General features: G+C 36.3%; 3 protein-coding genes across 3 annotated transcripts; 2 read left to right on the top strand and 1 right to left on the bottom strand.

Moving 5' to 3' along the window:
• The first annotated feature begins 4,754 nt into the window (after window positions 1-4,754).
• On the top strand, window positions 4,755-5,802 carry LOC115995953 (exopolygalacturonase-like). Its single transcript, XM_031235101.1, has 3 exons — window positions 4,755-4,930; window positions 5,196-5,504; window positions 5,794-5,802. The coding sequence occupies exons 1-3, from the start codon at window positions 4,784-4,786 to the stop codon at window positions 5,800-5,802; spliced, it is 465 nt and encodes a 154-aa protein (XP_031090961.1). The 5' UTR covers window positions 4,755-4,783.
• A 750-nt stretch (window positions 5,803-6,552) lies between these two features.
• On the top strand, window positions 6,553-9,614 carry LOC115997489 (exopolygalacturonase-like). Its single transcript, XM_031237051.1, has 3 exons — window positions 6,553-6,861; window positions 7,997-8,509; window positions 9,161-9,614. The coding sequence occupies exons 1-3, from the start codon at window positions 6,604-6,606 to the stop codon at window positions 9,377-9,379; spliced, it is 990 nt and encodes a 329-aa protein (XP_031092911.1). The 5' UTR covers window positions 6,553-6,603; the 3' UTR covers window positions 9,380-9,614.
• A 2,256-nt stretch (window positions 9,615-11,870) lies between these two features.
• On the bottom strand, window positions 11,871-16,369 carry LOC115996603 (glyceraldehyde-3-phosphate dehydrogenase A, chloroplastic). Its single transcript, XM_031235904.1, has 5 exons — window positions 16,209-16,369; window positions 15,992-16,111; window positions 13,558-13,856; window positions 13,220-13,464; window positions 11,871-12,564 (listed from the first exon to the last, which is right to left on the bottom strand). Exons 1-5 carry the CDS (start codon window positions 16,251-16,253, stop codon window positions 12,062-12,064), a joined length of 1,212 nt encoding a protein of 403 aa, XP_031091764.1. The 5' UTR covers window positions 16,254-16,369; the 3' UTR covers window positions 11,871-12,061.
• Between the last annotated feature and the right edge of the window lie 5,506 nt (window positions 16,370-21,875).

The following is a 21,875-nucleotide window of genomic DNA, read 5'->3' as shown; positions in this document are numbered from 1 at the left end:
TGAATGAAATATAGTATGTCTAACACCTATTCTAATTGGCTGACTACAGAGTTCTATTCGAATCTGTCTTTTGATACAGCTGCTCAAAGTTCTACTCTTTTCACAAGGTGTTTTTTCTTGGTGATGGTTGAATTTATTCTCTCTAGAAGAAGAATGAGAGTTGAGTTTAGATACACTTGCTGCTGCTTTGTCTCACCATTAGCTCATGACCTGGCCTAAGGGTGATGTGTCCTTGCAAGTGGTTAGTACTACTACCTTTTTAACCTTCTATTTTTCTTTTTGCTCTCATGTGCCATTTATGCCTTCATTATCTGCCAAGATGATTTTTCTTGTATCGTGTGCGTATATCCTTTATTTACTGTTTTATAATCTGAACCTGTTTTGTTTGATTCTGTGGTTTCCTCCAAAATTGTTATCTGGTTCAGTGTTAACCATTTCTATTTCTATTCCTTCTTGTCAATCTGTATTGAGATCTGAATTTGAAATTGCTATATCTTCTATATTTGTTGGTCTAGTCATGACCGTATTTGATATTCTTTGTGTGAAATGTTATGAAAATGTGTTTTCAATATGCTTTACCTAAATGTATATGCTTTATTTGCTTATTTTTGCTTTGTCTATTCCAACTTGACAATTTCTGAATTTCGTGTCTGATTGTGTGCTCTCTATGCTAACTGAATCTATGCATGAAGCTGCTATACCAGGATGTTTTTATTTTTTTATGTGCTTATCTTCTTGCTTTATTTGACCCAAATTGACAATTCCTGAATTTGTGTCTATAAGTGCGTTTGTGTTATTTGCTGAGTGGTTTTCAAGTTGTGTGTGCCTAGTTCTAAGTTTCTTGGTTCTATTCTACTTATGCAGGATCCTGTTACAACTTCAATGAATCTTGCTTTAAGAGTTGTTTTATTATGATGATATTGTGATGAAAAAGTCACGATGTACAAATTGAGGGGAGCATGGTTATCTGGATTATCATCATATATTTCGGACTATCATTTGGATTATAATAAATTTGGATCATCATATTATTTGGGGTGTCATATTATTTGGATTATCATTATTCCGATTATATTATTATTCAGATTATCATTATTCATATTATCTTATTATTTTGATTGTCATTATTCGAATTAATCATATTATTTGGATTATCTTGTTGATGGATATGATTGCGTATGTTGTGAAGAATATCTAAGTGGTAAAAACTAATGTGAACATGGGTTGCATATGAAGAGTATGGTGATTTGTATTGGGTAATATGGCGATTTGGTATGGATTAGTTGTTATTATATTGATGATTGACAATAGGGATCATCTCTATTTTCAATGGTTAGTGATATGGATGATAAATAATGCATGACGAGATATGAAGATGATTGGATTATGGTCTGATTAGAGGAATTCTTAATCCTATTATTGATCTCTAAGCTAATTTCCTTCTTACACCTCGCTTACGTTGAAGAGCTTGCAGCTGATACAGATGACTTTGATATGGTTCTCCCTCAAGCTACTAGATGATCACCCTTTGGATCCTTTGGAATTTTTTGACAAAAAAGGGGGAGTAAATTGGTTGGAATTGATTCGGACGTGGTTTGATATTTTTCAGTTGATTGGTTGGAATTGATTTGAAATTGATATGGTATCTACATCTACAATCTTAATAAGAGCCAATAAAGTTAACGCTCTAACAAGAAGAAAAGATGTTGGTGAAAATTATTTACTTAAACGAATGGTTCATATTATTTTGATTTTAGTAAATTTTTATGATTTTCCTTCTTTACCATCTATTATATTATTTTCTTCCCTTAAATAACCCCACATTCCGTTAGTATAAACTTTAGTAACGAAATATTCCATTAACTTTTAGCTTACCCATTAATTTCTATAAGAAAGGTTGTTAGGTTTGAATCACATCCCAATCAGAGTTGGCATAATTGTTAAACATTCAAAAAAAAATTATTCATTATCAAAAAATTAAAAAAGAGATATAATTCCATTAGTTATATTGTCTTTATTTTCTACAATACAAATTATTCATTATCAAAAAATTAAAAAAGAAATATAATTTCATTAGTTATGCGTCTTTATTTTCTACAATAAAAATTATTCATTATCAAAAAATTTAAAAATATATATAATTTCATTAATTACATTGTCTTTATTTTCTACACTGCAAATATTCATTACCTTCAAATTTATTAATTAATTATATTCATTAAATTATTCATTATTTTCTTTTTACATTATCTTGTAACTAAATACTTCGCATCAAAGTATTCTATTAATAATATAGAACATTTTTTTAAATAATTTGAAGCAAATCATATTAACTACTTAGAAAGGATTTGTTGATAAAGAAGACATTCAAATAACTCAATAAATTGAAGCGAGAAACTATCCCGTAATATATTTTAGACTACATCACAGATATTCACTTTAAAGGTAAATCATATTTTTTTTTATTAATATGATTTAAAATGTATAAATTTTTATTACCAAAAATAGTATTTATTTATACTATCATTTTAGACTAAGTATTTAGACTATCATTTTTACAAAATTATAAACATTTATTTTAGTGACAATTATAATCAACCTCTCATATATTATCTTGAATTCATATACTTTGAATTACCAATAATTTAAATAAACAAATTCAAAATTCAATTACATATGCATGAACATCTTATATATAATCTTGTATTGATACACTTTGAAGTTCTTATTTAAAAATAAACATTGGGCATTATCCTAATTGCACAATGCGCGTGAAAGAACTAGTGTTATGTTATTGATATGGATGCTATTATCAGTTGGATTCTCGTGGTATTCTTGGACTTCTTGGATATTCAGTTATAATTTGATAAGTCTACGTCGTATGGTTTTAATTTTTCTCTTGCTATATTTTGGATGATCTTATTTATTGGCTTGCTTGGAACCCTTATGGTATATATTCTCTATCCTTAGTTTTATTGGTCTTTACTTGTTACCAAACTTACTTAAGGCATATTGTTTAATGAAATTTTTGTCTTTATTTTTGAAATGCCTAAAGTTTAGTTTGATGAATATTTTTTGTCAAATAATTGTCAAAGGGGGAGATTGTAAGTGCACTAATGATACACATATTACCCTAATTATAATTGGCTAATTATTTGTCAAAAATATTAATTAGAATTTGTTAGGGTATGTTAGAATGTTATTAGATTTGTCCTCACAGGCTAAGACAGTTAGACTGTTTCAGAGATAGATTTCCAATAATGATTTTGGACCATTCGAATTAATTGTGGTGAATTTGTGGACATCATATTTTGATAGAGTAAATTAAGTCAGTTCGTTAGGCATGAAGTGAGGAGATATATGTGTTAAATTTTAGTTTTTGGAAGTTGCCTACTGGGTATAAATAGGCGTGAAGGCTATGATGTTTTTTGAACACTACAGATTATTAAATTGACATTCTACTTTGTTATAATCCTTTATCAAAATACGTGAGAAGCTGATATGATATTTTCTTTGTGATAAACTTTTATCCAAGTGCTGTGAAGATTGAAGACGCACATGCAACGTTGAAGATCCAATCGAAGATGGTGATGATTTGTGTTGGTTAATGAACTTTGTGTATCTTGGTGGTGTAATTCCAACAATTGTAATCTTGGGTGATCATCTAGTGGATTGAGTAAACGTTGAGTTGCCCTGTAGACGTAGGAGAATTGCTCGAACTGCGTAATCAATTTCTTGCATTGTATCCGGGTTCTTTTATTGTTTATGTTCGTTTCTTTATTTAATTATCTGTTACTGAGACAGTGCGTGGTACAGATGATTAGTAGTTGTGTTTAAAATTAAGTAGGAACCTCTAGGACTAATCTTGCATTATATATATCAGTATCATCTCCCTCAAAATTAAATCTTCTTTCAAAGGCTTATCCTTAATTTCCTCCTTCAAACTTGCCATCATGTACCATTTTCATCCGACTCTTCAGTTTGGTGTCTATAAAGAGTCCATTTGCACAAACATTTGATCATGTGTAATAATATTTTTCACAATCTATCATCCAGGAACTAATTGAGCTAATTGTAAGGCACAAAAAGAATAGTTGGAGCAACCTCTCAAATGAGGGGGCTGAGTTCCTTGTGCGCAGTGAGCAAATTAAAAATCTAACTTCTATTGATAAGTTGAATTACCATAATTTATCCCTCCATAATCCATTCAGGTCAGGATGTGTGGACGTTTAGGATGAGCCATTTCACTTTATGTCACAAGAATAGTTAGAAAACATATTAATTCGGGCCAGAACGTGGGGACGTGTGGGGTGAGTCATTTCACTTTTTGTCACAAGAATAATAGGAAAACATATTAATTATGATGATGATATGAATAATAATGATAGTAAAGTTGTAATTATGATAAGAATCGGTTAAGGAATCTAAAATGACTTTTCAAGTCCTTTTCTCAGTTTGTGTTTGACTGAAAGCATTTATTAAGTTTTTAATAAGCAGAAAAATTACCGTATTCGACACCAATCAATTTAAGGAAAGCCGAGCATTCTCCGGCGATGATTGAACTCGCATTTCTTCTTCTCTTTTGTATGCAATCGCCAATTTCATCATTCGAAAAGGAAAGTTATCTAATCCCCAATTACACTGAAAAACACCCCTAATTTTGTCGAGTTTTCCCACGTTTAGGTTTGACCAACCCCTCTATATATACTGTTTGTACGTGATGTGTGTGTTAAGCAAAACCATAGAGCAAAGCTAAGCAGCCTTTTTTAACTGTGGAAACAAAATGGCTTCCAGCGTTAGTTTTGGGGTTGTGTTTCTTCTAGGGTTTCACTTGTTCTGCCACAGTAGTTTTGTCGGCGCCATGCCATTCAGGTTGTTTAATGTCCTCTCCTATGGTGCCAGACCCGATGGAAGGACCGATAACAAAGAGGTGAGTCCATGATTATATCTTTTTTTGTTTGTGTGTTATGATTGAATATATGTGACTGATATATTTGAGACGGGTCCAGAATAAATTGTCCTGATTTAGGACATTTAATCCTTTAATTTCATTACATTAGCGATTAATACAAAATTTTTTCTTTTTTCACTTAATACTTTATTCGAGCCACTCGGGTTAATTTATTCTATCAATATGAATTGTAGTTTAAGAATAATTTTATTAATGATAATTAATTTTGTATTGTTTTTTGAAGGCGTTTTTGAATGCTTGGAAGGATGCATGTAAATGGGAGGGTGGTGCGAAAATGCATATACCGCGAGGGGTGTACATGGTTAGCTCGGTATTGTTTACAGGAACGTGCAAAGGTTCCGTTACCGTTAGGATCCAAGGGATAGTTAGGGCCCCAACGAACCCTTCGTTGTTCTTCGGGGACACGTGGATCGGTTTCCGTTACATTGACGGCTTGGTTATGGAAGGCGGAGGGACTTTGGACGGTCAAGGGGCTTCTGCTTGGCCCTACAATGATTGCAACAAAAACCCTCATTGCCCTAAGCTTCCTGCGGTAACATCCTATCCTCAACTATCTAGTATCAGATTTAATTTTAGTTATTATAGTTTGGGATATATAGACTAGGACTAGAGAATAAAATGAGTCAGATTTTATTTATTGGTTTTCGAAAAAAGAAAAAATTCAATCTTTTGAAACATTGACCGTCAGTTGAGAGGGTGAAGAGTCCAAAAATATCGTTATCCGGTAAAGTTAAACTGAAATGAATTGATTCATGTTGAACCAACTGTCAGATTATTGATCAGTGTTTGTGTTTAATTGAGACGGTATTTATTGCTTGTAGTTTATCTAGAAAAGTAATAATAAATTACAGAATGTTATATATATTTATTTGTTGAGTGGTAAAGGACCATGTTTAGTACATGGTTCTGGCTTATTTTAAAAAAGTAATATCAAAGTCAAGTCACTTGTTCGAGTCTAACAACAGCAATTAAGAGTACCATATATTTAATAATTTTGTTGGGTGAAAGTCAGTAAAGATCAAGTCAAACCAATAATTATGGTCCACACAGCTGTGTGGCTATCAAATAATGTACATTCAATATAAAAATAATGTACATTCAACATAAAAATAATGTACATTGTATTCAGGGAATATACATTATTTGTGTACTGAATGTACATTATTTTTATAGTATAAAAATAATGTACATTCAGTACAAAAATAATGTACATTTAATACATTAACATTATATTATGGTCTACACAGCTGTGTGGACCATGGTCCACATAATAATCTGCCAAGTCAAACACTATGTAGTTAGAGATATTGTTGGGCGGGGCCCAATAAAGGGCAAGTCAAGCACCATATAACTATGAACATTGTTGGGTGGGGCCCAATAAAGGGCAAGTCAAGCACCATATAACTATGAACATTGTTGGGCGGGGCCCAATAAAGGGCAAGTCAAGCACCATATAACTATGAACATTGTTGGGTGGGGCCCAATAAAGGGCAAGTCAAGCACCATATAACTATGAACATTGTTGGGCGGGGCCCAATAAAGGGCAAGTCAAGCACCATATNTTGTATTGTTTTTTGAAGGCGTTTTTGAATGCTTGGAAGGATGCATGTAAATGGGAGGGTGGTGCGAAAATGCATATACCGCGAGGGGTGTACATGGTTAGCTCGGTATTGTTTACAGGAACGTGCAAAGGTTCCGTTACCGTTAGGATCCAAGGGATAGTTAGGGCCCCAACGAACCCTTCGTTGTTCTTCGGGGACACGTGGATCGGTTTCCGTTACATTGACGGCTTGGTTATGGAAGGCGGAGGGACTTTGGACGGTCAAGGGGCTTCTGCTTGGCCCTACAATGATTGCAACAAAAACCCTCATTGCCCTAAGCTTCCTGCGGTAACATCCTATCCTCAACTATCTAGTATCAGATTTAATTTTAGTTATTATAGTTTGGGATATATAGACTAGGACTAGAGAATAAAATGAGTCAGATTTTATTTATTGGTTTTCGAAAAAAGAAAAAATTCAATCTTTTGAAACATTGACCGTCAGTTGAGAGGGTGAAGAGTCCAAAAATATCGTTATCCGGTAAAGTTAAACTGAAATGAATTGATTCATGTTGAACCAACTGTCAGATTATTGATCAGTGTTTGTGTTTAATTGAGACGGTATTTATTGCTTGTAGTTTATCTAGAAAAGTAATAATAAATTACAGAATGTTATATATATTTATTTGTTGAGTGGTAAAGGACCATGTTTAGTACATGGTTCTGGCTTATTTTAAAAAAGTAATATCAAAGTCAAGTCACTTGTTCGAGTCTAACAACAGCAATTAAGAGTACCATATATTTAATAATTTTGTTGGGTGAAAGTCAGTAAAGATCAAGTCAAACCAATAATTATGGTCCACACAGCTGTGTGGCTATCAAATAATGTACATTCAATATAAAAATAATGTACATTCAACATAAAAATAATGTACATTGTATTCAGGGAATATACATTATTTGTGTACTGAATGTACATTATTTTTATAGTATAAAAATAATGTACATTCAGTACAAAAATAATGTACATTTAATACATTAACATTATATTATGGTCTACACAGCTGTGTGGACCATGGTCCACATAATAATCTGCCAAGTCAAACACTATGTAGTTAGAGATATTGTTGGGCGGGGCCCAATAAAGGGCAAGTCAAGCACCATATAACTATGAACATTGTTGGGTGGGGCCCAATAAAGGGCAAGTCAAGCACCATATAACTATGAACATTGTTGGGCGGGGCCCAATAAAGGGCAAGTCAAGCACCATATAACTATGAACATTGTTGGGTGGGACCCAATAAAGGGCAAGTTAAGCACTATATAACTATGAACATTGTTGGGCGGAGCCCAATAAAGGTCCAGATCCATGTGATTGGACGAAGGTTAGTAAAGGTCAAATCCACCAACTTGACTAGTATAATAAAATAAAATAAACATTTTAACGTAATGATAAGTGTTTGATCTTAACATTATTGTTTCAGTCGGTGAGGTTTGATTTTGTGAAGAACGCCATAGTGCACAACATCCATTCAATCAACAGCAAGAACATCCATTTCAACGTCTTCGCGTGTGACAACGTGGCGTTCACCGGCGTCACGTTGTTAGCACCCCGCGATAGCCCCAACACCGATGGAATCCACATCGGAACCTCCACCAACATCAGAATCTCCCGGTCGGTCATCGGCACCGGAGACGACTGCATATCCATGGTCTCCGGTAGCCAGAACATCGCCATTGAAAACGTGGTGTGTGGGCCCGGCCACGGCATCAGTATTGGAAGTCTAGGCAGGTCTCAAAACGAATTTGTGAGTAACATACACATCAAAAATTGTAGCCTATTGGACACGCAGAATGGAGTGAGGATCAAGACATGGGCGCCCTCCTATCCTAGTAAAATCTCCAACGTTATTTTTGAAGATATTGTCATGACCAATACCAATAATCCCATTTTCATTGACCAGCAATATTGTCCTGATTCCAGTTGCACTTCTCAGGTTAGTTTGTCAAGTTCAACTACATGGAATTTTATTCTCTGCTTCCTAATTTTTACTCTCTAATGTAGTAAGGGATGATAGGTTATCTAAAATTTTGAATAAATGTGTAAGAATAAGGAGTAGAACTTGGAAAATCCAGCCAAGTAATCAGTGTTGCAAAAATCCCGCTTAGGCGCTAGGCGCCAGTCGACCGCCTAACGTATCATCTTAAATGGTGGTCTAGGCGGCTGGCTGGCTAGGCAACCGCCTATGCCGCCTAAGCACCGCATAGGCCGCTTATGCGCTGACCGCCTAGGCCGCCTAGTGGGCCAATTAATTATTGTTCTTTTTTTTAATGGGTTATTTCACTCAAAACAACATCATTTTAAGCGAAATAACCCTAAATTGTACAAACTCGAGATATTTTTTAGGTTAATATTTCATATTTTAGTATTAACTATTAAAGTATTATATAATTATAATTATTAGTCTTTAAAAAATTAAAAATACTTAAACAATTTTTAAAAATAAAAAAATAAAATAAAAATACACTGGGGCCTAGGCGCCGATTAATCCCCGCTTAGGCGTCCTAGGCGCTAGGCGCTCAGAGCGCCTAGCGATTTTTTCAACCATGCAAGTAATATTTTCCTAAATAAATATTATTTTTTACAGTCGAGTTCCGCAGAAATAAAGAACGTAACGTTTGCAAAAATTCGAGGAGTTTCGGGTTCAAAGTCTGCGGTGACGTTGAATTGCAGTCCCACATCTCCATGCCAAGATGTGAAGCTAGTGGACATCAACTTGGTATACAAGGATGGGCCGGCGACGTCGTTTTGTTCCAATGTTCGTGGTGGCGCTTTCGGCAAACAACAGCCACCAGGATGTCTATGATCCAGGCCACTCTAATTTAATTAGTTTCCTCGTACTTCTTTTTATTTGTTACATAAATGTAATGGTCTTCTTAATCTTAAAATATGTCCACTTTATTTCAATAGGTTTTTAGTTTTACTCCCTAATTGATTATCAGGGTCATTCGAAACACTATGATGTCGTTTTGTAGCCTCTTTTATGTTCAAACTATGCGCATCATATAGTTAGTATAAATCTTGTTATTTTGGTTTAACTACATACTGTACTGGTTTGGCCAATTACTTTAAAACTTTTTTTTTTAAATAATTACTTTAATCTTTGTTTCCTATGTTTTATTACCTTTAGGTTGTAGTACACTCTGCAAGTGCTGGTGTTTAGAATTAAGGAATAAGGGTCAAATAGGTCATTGAACTACACACCAAAATGCAATTAGGCCATCGAACTCAAAAACAATGCAATTGAGTTCTTGAACTACACAAATTCATGCAATTTGATCCAAAATGACTTGTTTTACCTACTTTACCGGTTACCAATTTTAAAAATAATATTTAAAATATTTAAAATATTTTAAAAACTTTCTAGTCTATGTCGATAACATAATTGTAATAGGAGATAATGAAGCATTCATCGCAACCTTTATCCAGCAACTTGCGAACCGCTTTTCTTTGAAGGATTTGGGACCTTTACACCATTTTTTAGGTGTTGAGGTAGTGTCTACTGCATCTGGCATGTTTTTGTCACAAAGCTAGTATGCGGTCAATATTCTAGAGCAGTTTAATATGACGGGGGCGAAACCGGTATCTACTCCAATGTGTCCATCAGCTGATTTCCATATAGATGCCACGCCGTTTGACTCCACTTCCTACCGCCGGGTTATTGGTCGTTTGTAGTACCTGGCGATTACAAGGCCAGATATTTCTTTTATAGTGAACCACTTGCACAATTTATGGTGTCTCCAATTGAGGGTCACTGGCAAGCTGTGAAGCGAGTTCTGCGCTATCTGAAAGGTATCCTACACTTTGGTCTATATTTCAGGCGTGGTTGTCCACTCACTCTTATGTCTTACTCGGACTCTGACTGGGGTGGTGTTCGTGATGGGGGACTTTCTACCACGGCCTATTGTGTGTTCTTTGGCTTGAATCTCGTTTCCTAGAAGTTTACAAAACAGCGTGCAGTTTCACGTTCCTACACGGAGGCCGAGTTCTGGGCACTTGCCAATTCTGCTGCTGAAGTTATGTGGATTCAGAGTTTGTTGCGTGAGCTTGGGGTTCGCCAGCAATCTACACCGCTACTAATCACTAACAACCTGAGTGCTTCATATGTGTGCAAAAAACCGGTCTTTCACTCGCAAATGAAGCACTTGGCACTTGACTACTTTTTTGTGCGAGAACAGTTACTTCGGGCTCTCTGCGCATTCGTTATGTTCGTTCGACTGAGCAGGTTGCTGATCTTCTCACTAAACCTCTTAGTTTATGTTTGTTCGCTACGTTCCAGTGCAAGCTTGGGCTCGTTGATAGAGCCTCAATCTTGCGAGGACGTGTTAAGTGACATGACTTCTGCAGCCAGGAGGAAGAGACGCATAAAATTTCATCCCAACATTAAGTGTCATAGATTATAGATAATTGTTCATTTTTAATTTACTGAATATTTAATTTATTGAATTTTTATGGCAGTGATCTACCTTATAACTAAACCATGTTCCCTGATATAATGATTGCATTATCTCCCAAATTTTTTGTCTTGGCTCTCTCCCCTATTTGACCATCATAATATAATGAAATATTATTTCAGCATTCAAATTAACAGAGAGATGCCCTGTGATACTGCTAATATGAATCTAGTCTAAGATATGAAGTAGAAGTCAACTCAAATGAGTAGCAATATGGCAATACTTTTTTCCTGCTAATGTTCGTCTCCTATGTTCCTTTTCTTTACTCCTGCTGGTTGTTTCTGGATTTGCATTGTATGTACTCCTTCAATCCGGCATGATAGATTAAGGGTGTTTGATTCATAGGTTTACACATTAAGAATGAGAACTAAAATTATAGTTAGTGTTTGATTAATAATTTTTTAAAACATAACTATGGGATTTGATTATTCCTTCAATTAAAAATTTAATTTTCTAATTAAAAAAGGGTATCATTCTTTACTAATCTAATTTTTAAGTTTGAATTAGTACTTTTAGATTTTTGTTTTGAATTTTTTGTTCATATTGATTGTTTGAATGTCATTATATTAAGATCAATTGTTTGATTTTTTATTTTTGTATTTTTAAAACATTTATTCTCATTATTATAGGGTCATACATAACCAAACATGCATCAATTTTATTGATAGTCATTCCAATTTTACCCTACTACCAAACATGTAAAATACTTTCACCAGAACCCATTACTATTACCAAGTATTTGATTCCTATTCTATTGCCATGTGCAAACCAAACTTGCCCTAAGTTTTATTATGCTAAGATCATTCAACAAAAGATGTATCATTATATATTAAACCTTCCAAATTAAAGGAATTGAAGTTTTTATATATTTGAATTAAGCTCCAATAATATACTGGGATGAAAAATTGTTTTGAGGAATTCTCAGTACAGTACAGTTTGGAGGAAGAAGGAAATTAAAGAAACAATCTACATACATAGTACAAAAGTTATATATGCTAATACTTTGAGAGGAGGCCGGCATTTGGACCAATAATTTATTTCCATTGATTTGCAACAATGTCAGCAAGATCCACAACCCTCTGCGAGTAACCCCACTCATTGTCGTACCAGGCAATAACCTTAACCATGTCGTCTCCCATGACCATGGTGAGCGATGCGTCCACCGTGGACGACACATCGCTGCATCTGAAGTCCACCGACACCAGGGGCTCGTCGCAGACGGAGAGGATGCCGTCCAGCTCGTTGGCGGCGGATTCCCTGAAGGCGGCGTTAACTTCCTCGGCGAAGGTCTTCTTGGAGACCTGAACGACGAGGTCGACGACGGAGACGTTGGGGGTGGGGACTCGGAGGGCGATGCCGTTCAGCTTGCCCTTGAGGCTGGGGAGGACAAGCGCGACGGCCTTGGCGGCTCCGGTTGAGGTTGGGACAATGTTGAGCGCCGCGGCTCTTGCACGTCGGAGATCCCTGTGGCTGGCGTCCAGCAGCCTCTGGTCGCCGGTGTAGGAGTGAGTTGTAGTCATGGTGCCCTTGATGATGCCTGTGTAGTATAGTAATCTCAAAGGATTAACATAATCAATTGAGGAGAGATAGATTTGCAATTTATTTTTCAAAAGAGAATTAATTAAAGCAGAAGTCAATTAATTGGTAGGGATTCTATTTTAAATGATTAAATTCATCAATTAGTGACTAGGAGGCTATTGGGTGGAGACCGGTAGGTAAAGAGTCAAGTCCATCAATTAGTTTGGAAAATTATTTGGCCTAGGCTGGTAAAAGGCAAGTTCATCAATTAATGACTATAGGATTGTTGGGTGAAGGCTAGTAAAAGATCAAAGTCCATCAATTGGTTTGTGAGATTGTTAGGCAAAGGTCTGTAAAAGGTTAAGTTCATCAATTGATAACTAGGTGATTGTTTGACGAATGCTGGTAAAAATTCAAGTTCATCAATTAGTGATTAGAAGATTGTTGAGCTGAGATCGTGCCAAGTTTTTTAGTTGGGGGCCAAGTTCATTAATGGGTGACTAAAAGATTCTTAGATAGAAAATGATAAAGAGTCAAGTTTATCAACTAGTGACTAAAGAATTGTTGGTCTCTAAAATATGATGGCTGACTATAAAAATTAAAATTGCATCATAGTTACTAGCCATAGTTTAAGTGGTAGGTATTTTATCCTAACAAGTAGGAGGAATTATTACCAAATTTCTGGTCGAGGACCTTGACGAAAGGAGCAAGGCAGTTGGTGGTGCAAGAGGCGTTGCTGATGATGGGCTCATCGGGGCTGTAAGCGTCGGCGTTGACGCCCACAACGTAGGTGGGGATGTCGCCCTTTCCCGGGGCTGTGATCAGAACCTTCTTCGCTCCGGCCTCGATATGTTTTCCGGCGCCTTCTCTGTCTACGAAAACACCGGTTCCCTCGATAACCAGATCGATTCCCATTTCCCTGCACACACACATACATACATACATACCATATAGTTAAAAAATCAAATCAAAAGTAGTGATTCAAATCAAAATTAATAAAAAGGTTACCCACCCCCAAGGGAGGTTGAGAGGGTTGCGGCTGGATACGACTTTGATGACCTTGCCATCGACGGAGATGGCGTCGTCGCCGACGGGCTTGACGTCGGCGTCGAAGATGCCGAGGGTGGAGTCGTATTTGAGAAGGTGAGAGGCCTGCTTTACACCTCCGGTGTCGTTGATGGCAATGACGTCAAGGGGAGAATCCTTCCTTCCATGCCAGCACCTCAAGAAGTTCCTTCCAATTCTTCCGAATCCATTAATGGCCACCTTCAGCTTAGCCTCCACTACTGCCCTCCTCTGCTTCCCTCCAACCTATATATATTATTAATTATTATTATTATTATTATTATTACTGCAACCAATGCCACAATATCATCTTTAGGAGCTGTTTCATAGGCTCTAGTTGTAACACAACAATAGTATAATATTACATGTATTCTCACATTTTACTCCATTTTATACCCCATATTTGCATGTCACTCTTTGATTTATTCAAAAACATGTAGGGTACAGTTTTTATTATTTTATTTTCATTTTCCTCTAATAAAATCAAAACATGTGGCGGGAGTTTTACTCTATTAGAATACATATATCATTTTCTTTTTTGCTGAATACAATTACATTGATTGATTTGAAAATTTTATAATTCTTGTGGAATTGAAATTCATAGCTTCCCCGATAAATTCTAATTAGGTGGTGAATATAAAGGGAAAAAAAACTATTCTAAAAAAAATAAAAAAAAAAGGAAAAAACATGAAATTACAACATTACCCTAGGTGGTTATTATTATTACTCAGGGAATTTTAGTCTTTTCCTTTCAATTTCCAAAAATTATATTCTTGACTGCTAAACAATGTAATTTGAATTCTTACTTTATTTAACTTATTCTTTTCTCACGAAATTACAATTCATTTCTTCCCTTATTCTTTTAGTTGAGCATGAACGCAAGCTAAAGTACTCTATTATCATATAATATATAAGAGTTAATTCTATTTTTGGTTATAGATTTATAGGTAGCAATCCACTTTAAGTCATTTTTATTAGAACATTAATTTTTTGTCCTAGTATTATTGTGACATGACTATTTTTGGTCCTTTATCAATAAAATAGTTTAAATATCATTAAATACAAGAGCATTTTGGTCTTAAATTATGAACTTTTTCAAAAAAAAAATAAACATAAAAATTATAGCAATTCAATCTACTTTGTATAAAAAAAAATATTGAAATGCCTTTGTATCTAACGACATTTTAACAATTTTATGAAGGAGAACTAAAAATGGTCATGCCACAATAATGCTAGGATTAAATGAGGATGTTCAAATAAAAAGGAACTAAAAATAGATTGTCACCCATAAATGTAGGACCAAAAATGGAATTGACTCCAATATATAATTAATCACTTTTGGTACAACAAATTTTTACTTTTAGTTTCACTACTCACAAATTTAGTCATTCAACAATTCAAACCAATCAAATTTGGTTCAAATTATCACTTTTGTATCACCATTTCATCATATTTTAATTTATCTTTCTACATAAACATGTGAGCCATGTTTCTATATAAATATCTGGCACTTTTGTGGCTTTCCTTGAGGGCGTGTCACATGATTGAACCCCGGTTGTGAGTTATTAACTCTTTGAGTTGTAACACATAAACAAAATATAGATCATATAGTAATTTATAATAGAATCAATAGTATTCAAAAAAAAGTGAGCCAGGTTACTTAATCCATTTTAGACTAAACTTATTCCACTAAAAAAGTTAATGGAGGACGAAATTTGATAATCAAGAATTAAAAGTGAAAATGAAAATGTGGATTGGTCCTTAAAATTGACATAAAAGAAATTTAAATAAAATTAAAAAATTTAGTTGATTTATGAATATCTTGGAAGTATAATACATTCCACACTTTATAATTGCTTTAAGACAAAAATATTTTCAATTTGACATGATAAAATATAATATTTTACAATTCAAACATTTTTTTTAAGGTTACAATTCAATCACTGAATTAGTTCGATTGTAATACATCAAAATCAATCCATCAATAAATGTTTAAAAAAAAATTCACTTATAATTAGAATACCAATGCCAAACTTATTTGAATTATAATTAGATAACATTATTCTTCTTGAAAATATTTCTGAATGCAATGGTGATTATTCCTAATGCAATTCTAGTACGATACTACAAAAAATTGATTCTCGATGATGATTAACCTCAGATAGATCAGAGTATGAGTAGCAAATTAAAGCTAGCTAGCTAGAGACAGAATTGATGAAGAAATTAAACATGAATATCAAAGAGGACATACAATCAATTCAAACTTAACTAACGCTGAGTATGTATATATATGCATAGAATAGAAGAAATCGATTGAGATTATATATAGAGAGAGAGGGGGAGAGAAGAGAAGAGTTTGAAGGTAGGATGTAAATGCTCACAACAGAGGTCTGGAAGGAAACGAGGGAGTGCAAGTCGTCGTGGGATCTCCTCGCGAACGGAAGCGACGAAGACGAGCTGCGAAGGCCGGAGAACTCCGACGACAATCCCTTGTTGCTCACCTGCAAACCACACCTACTAATTCAAATTAGCTACAATAATAATTCCATTATATATATATATATAGGCATGAAAAGAGCAGAGGAATGAGCGATCGACCTGGTGGAGAGTGGAGTTGGCTACGGAAAGAGCAGCCGAAGCCATGGTGGAGGAGGAGGATGAAAGTTAACTGCAGGAGTAGGGAGATTTTGAGTTATTGGTTTATCAAAGAGGGGAGAGTGAAGAATGTGTGGTGTCAAGTGTGAAGTAGCTAGAGTGGATCAGATTATGGATCATAGCTACATATATAGCCTCTCACTCATTCTATGGCTGTGGTTATTGGACTCTTTCCCTTTGTGGGAGTACAAGTAGTAGTAACACTCTCCTCATTTTGGCTAACTATTCTGCTTATCCTAAATACTGTCTACTGAACCAATGGGCTAATCTCGTACTGGCCATTTTGTCTAACTATGTCTATTTACAATAGTTGTAATGGTGAAATTAAAATGGTTAGAGTATGTAGGGAGATTGTAATTGTCTAATCATCTCCCAACACGGTGTCATATAAAATTTATAAAATTTTTAAACGTTTTACTTATTCAATTGCTTTAACCATAAGTTAAGTTGCACAAAAATTGAAAATGAAGAAATGTTATTGCTAGAAACATAGGATATGTACAACGTGTGAGATAAATGATAATATAAAACATATGAATAAGAGGAAATGTTCCCAAAACACAAAATCATTAACCTTTAAGAGTTTATATACATCATAAACTATAATTCATCCAAATTTCATTCTAAAAATCGATTAGAATAGCAAAATGCTATATCTACTCTGTCAAATTCAACCTTATTCATTGCATTTTATTGACTGTTGTATGCAAACATACACTACGAGTGAGATGTTGCATTCGAGAGACAGATGTGAATTGTCACACTAACAAAAATAAAAATAAAATTTCTTTATATATTATTTTATTTTTGGCTTTTCAATTTGTTTTTTTTTTTATAAAAAAAAATTACATATGTATGTAGTGATATGGTAGCTACACTATCCATCACAATTCACAACTGCCAACATGTCAGTGATACTCCTTGCCATTGGATAGCCAATGACTAGAAATCCTTTGTCCATATCCATCAGCCATATCAAATTTGTGTCTACACCTTTTCTAAATGATCCAAGGCCTCAACCATCAATAATTAAAATTAATTTTGAAAAAAAAAAAAAAAACACATCCAATCAATAATGACAGCAAAGTTTGTGGCTCCTGAAAGCTATTAGCTAGTGTATGATATATAGTTTTTTTTTTTTTTTTTTTTTTTTTCCATTGTGGATTCAAATTGACTTGAAGTGAATATTCTCTCATCATTCTTTTTGTTTTTGTTTTTGAACTACATTGTGAAACCTATTTGGCATTTTTCTTAGACTTAGTGTAAGGTTGTAAGTCTTTTTTTTCGATCGAGATAATAAATATATTTTATTTAACAAAGATAAGAAATACATTGTACAAAATTAACTAATATTCAAAGATTCAACAAATGAAATTGTTGTAAATTCAGTCTTCTGATTAGCCCAATACCCTCGTGATCATTGTACAATAAATGCCGATAAATTTGTATGGTAGATAATGAAATGTAAAGAGGTAGAGAGAAGAGAAGAACACAAGTGTAGAACTCAAGAACTCAATCATCATCATCATTTCATTAAGCCTTCAAAATCAATAGTTTTCCATTAAAAAATAGAGAGGATGACTGTGAAAATGCACAAAATCGTATGGGCACACAACAAGCAGTTAACCGGCACACAACAAGCAGTTAACGGGCACGCAACTGACTGCAAAAGCTTCCAAAATAAAACGCACACGAATTAAAAGCTTCCAAAATAAAACCACTACTAGAAAAGATAATAATACCCCCCAAAACTAATGTGTACACGCACAACCAAAAATGAAACCAAAATTACAATTAAACTTAGACCATTGAATATTACAATCCGACGTACACAATTAGTCTTCATAATCCTCTATAATACATTAGTCCTCACCTAAATACATTTCTATACACACACATACACACACACCCATATAACTCTTCATATCTTTCAACATAAATAATGGAATAAATATAAGTCAAATAAAATGTCATATGATAATGGCCATAATAATAATATTTATAGCACTCTCCTTTGGCCATTATAAAAATAGTACTCATGCCTCGTTAAAAACCTCGCTAGAAAGACCTAGTAAGAAAAACCTAGACGAGGAAAAGAGTACATGAAGTATGTTAAACCATTGTGTTGCACTGGTTGCCTCTTTAAAAACCATAACCTAAGAAAACCCAGTGAGAAAAACTTAGCTAATGGAAAAAGAATACAATCATATGCTTTCATAACACAATCTTTAGGATTTCAAGAGTTTCTAGACTGTCCATTCTAGTGCGGTTAGGGGTTGTCGCTCCCCCTGAAAAAAACAATCTCCCAAGCATGCACATCCCAATTTTATGAACATATGATGAGGATTTGATATATCTGTAATCGTTCAATTGAATAACAAAACAGTACAACACATATAATAAATAACATAAACTAGAGTCCTAATGGAATACAAATAATATGCGAAATAATATATTCCTAACACTCCCCCTCAAGCTCAAGAGGAGTGAGAAACGACATTGAGCTTGTCCCGAAGTGAAGCAAACCGCATACTTGATAGTGGTTTGGTGAAGATGTCTGCAAGCTGGTCCTTCGTAGAGATGAAATGTACCTGCAACTCCTTCTTGGACACCTTATCCCGAACAAAATGATAATCAATTTCGACGTGCTTAGTGTGCGCGTGAAAAACGGGATTAGCACATAAGTAAGTAGCACCAAGGTTGTCACACCACAACCGAGGCACTGAACCAGAGGACTGACCAATCTCACGGAGTAGAGACACCAACCAAGTAACCTCCGCAGAGACATCAGCAAGGGCCTTGTACTCAGCTTCAGTGGAAGAACGAGCAACAGTCCGCTGTTTGCGGCACGACCACGAGACCAAATTACCACCAAGAAACACAGCAATGCCACTAGTAGATTTTTGATCCTCCGGACTACCAGCCCAATCCGAATCCGAGAATGCATGCAGGTCAGCAGACACAGACAGAGAGACACGAAGCCCAAAATGCAAAGTGCCCTTAATATACCATAAGACACGCTTCAACATACCCCAGTGTACCGTGGTTGGAGCATGCATATGTTGACAGAGCTTGTTCACCGTAAAGGACAGATCCGGATGAGTCACAGTGAGATACTGAAGAGCACCCGCGAGGCTGCAGTACTGCGTCGGGTCAGCATAAGGGACAGAAGAATAAGCAGGATCCCGAACTAAAGACACCGGAGTAGAAACAGGTTTACAATCAACCATCCCGGAACGCTTGAGAATATCCGTCATATAGCGTTGCTGAGAGAGAAGTATGCCACCAGAAATAGGAATCGTCTGAATACCGAGAAAGAACGACGGAGCCCCCATATCACGAACCTTGAACTCCACCGCCATCTTTGCAATAAGAGCCGAGACACGACCCGGATCAGACCCCATAATGAGAATATCATCAACGTAGACCAACAGATATAACTGCATAGAACCAGCGGAATAGACAAACAGTGAAACATCCGTTTTCGACGGAACAAACCCAACAGAAACCAGAAAATCATGTAATCTAGTGAACCACGCACGAGGTGCATGTTTCAGGCCATACAAAGAGCGCTGAAGTAAACAAACATGATCCGGCTGAGTCTTGTCTTCGTAGCCTGGGGGTTGACGCATATACACCGTCTCTGCCAAAGCACCATTCAAGAAGGCATTATGTATGTCCAGCTGCCGAATATTCCATCCTCGAGACACAGCCAAAGACAAAAGAAGCCGAACTGTAGTCGGCTTGACCACCGGGCTGAAAGTGTCAAAGAAATCTTGTCCAGCCACCTGATTGAAACCCTTCGCCACAAGACGAGCTTTACAACGCTCGATAGAGCCATCCGCCTTCCTCTTAGCCCGAAACACCCATTTGCACCCCACAACATTCATACCTGGAGCAAATGGAACCAGCCGCCACGTGTGATTGTGAAGAAGCGCATTAAACTCAAGATCCATCGCCTCACGCCACTCGGGCACCTGAACCGCCTGAGAATAGCAGGTAGGCTCAGGTAAACCAACCACCGAAGTCAAAGCAACATGTTGAGTCGGCCCCATGCTACGTAATGCCATAGAGTGAGATCGAGGACCCCGTGTGACGGCTCGGGAACGAGCACGACCAGTCCTAGGCTGAGCAGTAGTCACACCAACCGGCACTGTACCTGAAGACTCACGAACCGGGCTATGGTCCGCAGCAGCCGCACCAACCGACCCATGAACCGGGACAGGATCCCCAGCATCAAGACCCGGAGCTGCCACGGAAACAACCGGAGCAACCCCCCAAGGAACAGAGACTGGCACAAAAGCTTGCAAAGAATCAGAAGCAGCAAAAGGGAAAACAGTCTCATCGAATCGCACATGGCGACAGATAAAAACCTTGTTAGTGCTGAGATCTAAACAACGATAGCCACGGAAAGAGTCAGGATAACCAAGAAAGACACAGGGAGTGGAGCGAAACTGAAGCTTATTACGATTGTAAGGCCGTAAAAGTGGAAAGTAGAGACAGCCAAAAATACGCATGAATGAATAAGAGGGTGGAGACCGATGTAAACGAAAATGTGGCGAGTCATTATTCAACACACGAGTAGGCATACGATTAATCATATAGACAACTGTCTCAAAGGCAAAGTCCCAAAAACGAGAAGGAACAAAAGCCTAGGCCGTTAAAGCCAAACCCGTTTCAACAACATGCCTATGCCTACGTTCAACGCGACCATTCTGCTCATGAGTATACGCATAGGATTGCCTGTGACGAATACCAAGAGCAGACAGAGTCGCGTGAAGTTTCTTATATTTTCCCCCTAAATCAGATTGTAGAGACACAATTTTACGAGAAAACGAGCGTTCAACTAGTGACCGAAACTTGTCAAAAATAGAATACAAATCCGATTTTGCACGCATAGGATAAAGCCAGGTAAATCGCGTGTAATCATCAACAAATAAAACAAAATAACGGAAGCCACCAAAAGAAATTAAAGGCGCAGGGCCCCAAATATCAGTATATATTAATTCCAATACATGAGAGCTAGATTGACCGACACGCGGTAAAGGAAAGCGAGAAGACTTGCCTAATTGACAAGCCGAACAAATACCAGAAAAATCACTAGACCTAAACGAACTAACAGAACACGAAGGTAAAATTTGACGTAAAACACGTAAGTGCGGATGACCAAGCCGCTTGTGCCAAATGTTAGGAGACGCACGCGCAGCCACAAAAGCAGCAGGACCACGACTAGTGACAGGCCAAGAGTATAGACCACCCGAAGTACCCCCTCTAAAAATGGTTTCCTTGGTTGATAGATCCTTCACAAGAAAATATGACGGGTGAAACTCAAAAAATACAGCATTATCACGAGCTAAACGCTGAACAGATAATAACGAAGAGGACAACCCAGGAACATGCAACACAGTAGACAACTTAAGTGACCTAGAATCAGTGGCTAACGAAGCAGAACCAACATTAACTATAGGCATACCTGTGCCATCGCCGACCCGAAGAACATCCGGGCCATCATAACCAGCAGCAGAAGACAAGGCCGAAAGATCCGGAGTTGCATGGTTGGTTGCACCTGTGTCCGGGAACCACTGATGTGAACCAACAGACGACGAGTCA

Source organism: Ipomoea triloba, chromosome 11 (genome assembly GCF_003576645.1).
Source record: "Ipomoea triloba cultivar NCNSP0323 chromosome 11, ASM357664v1".
Lineage (NCBI taxonomy): Eukaryota > Viridiplantae > Streptophyta > Magnoliopsida > Solanales > Convolvulaceae > Ipomoea > Ipomoea triloba.
This window is presented reverse-complemented; position numbering and strand designations above follow the sequence as displayed.

Bases quoted from the DNA above. Each gene is read 5' to 3' on its own strand.
- LOC115995953 (XM_031235101.1), top strand. From the start codon at position 4,784: ATGGCTTCCAGCGTTAGTTTTGGGGTTGTGTTTCTTCTAGGGTTTCAC. The intron at 4,931-5,195 runs GTGAGTCCATGA...TGTTTTTTGAAG, and splicing joins GAAGGACCGATAACAAAGAG to GCGTTTTTGAATGCTTGGAA.
- LOC115997489 (XM_031237051.1), top strand. From the start codon at position 6,604: ATGCATATACCGCGAGGGGTGTACATGGTTAGCTCGGTATTGTTTACA. The intron at 6,862-7,996 runs GTAACATCCTAT...TTATTGTTTCAG, and splicing joins ATTGCCCTAAGCTTCCTGCG to TCGGTGAGGTTTGATTTTGT. The intron at 8,510-9,160 runs GTTAGTTTGTCA...TATTTTTTACAG, and splicing joins ATTCCAGTTGCACTTCTCAG to TCGAGTTCCGCAGAAATAAA.
- LOC115996603 (XM_031235904.1), bottom strand. From the start codon at position 16,253: ATGGCTTCGGCTGCTCTTTCCGTAGCCAACTCCACTCTCCACCAG. The intron at 16,112-16,208 runs GTCGATCGCTCA...TGTGGTTTGCAG, and splicing joins CCAACTCCACTCTCCACCAG to GTGAGCAACAAGGGATTGTC. The intron at 12,565-13,219 runs GTAATAATTCCT...TATACTACACAG, and splicing joins GGTCCTCGACCAGAAATTTG to GCATCATCAAGGGCACCATG.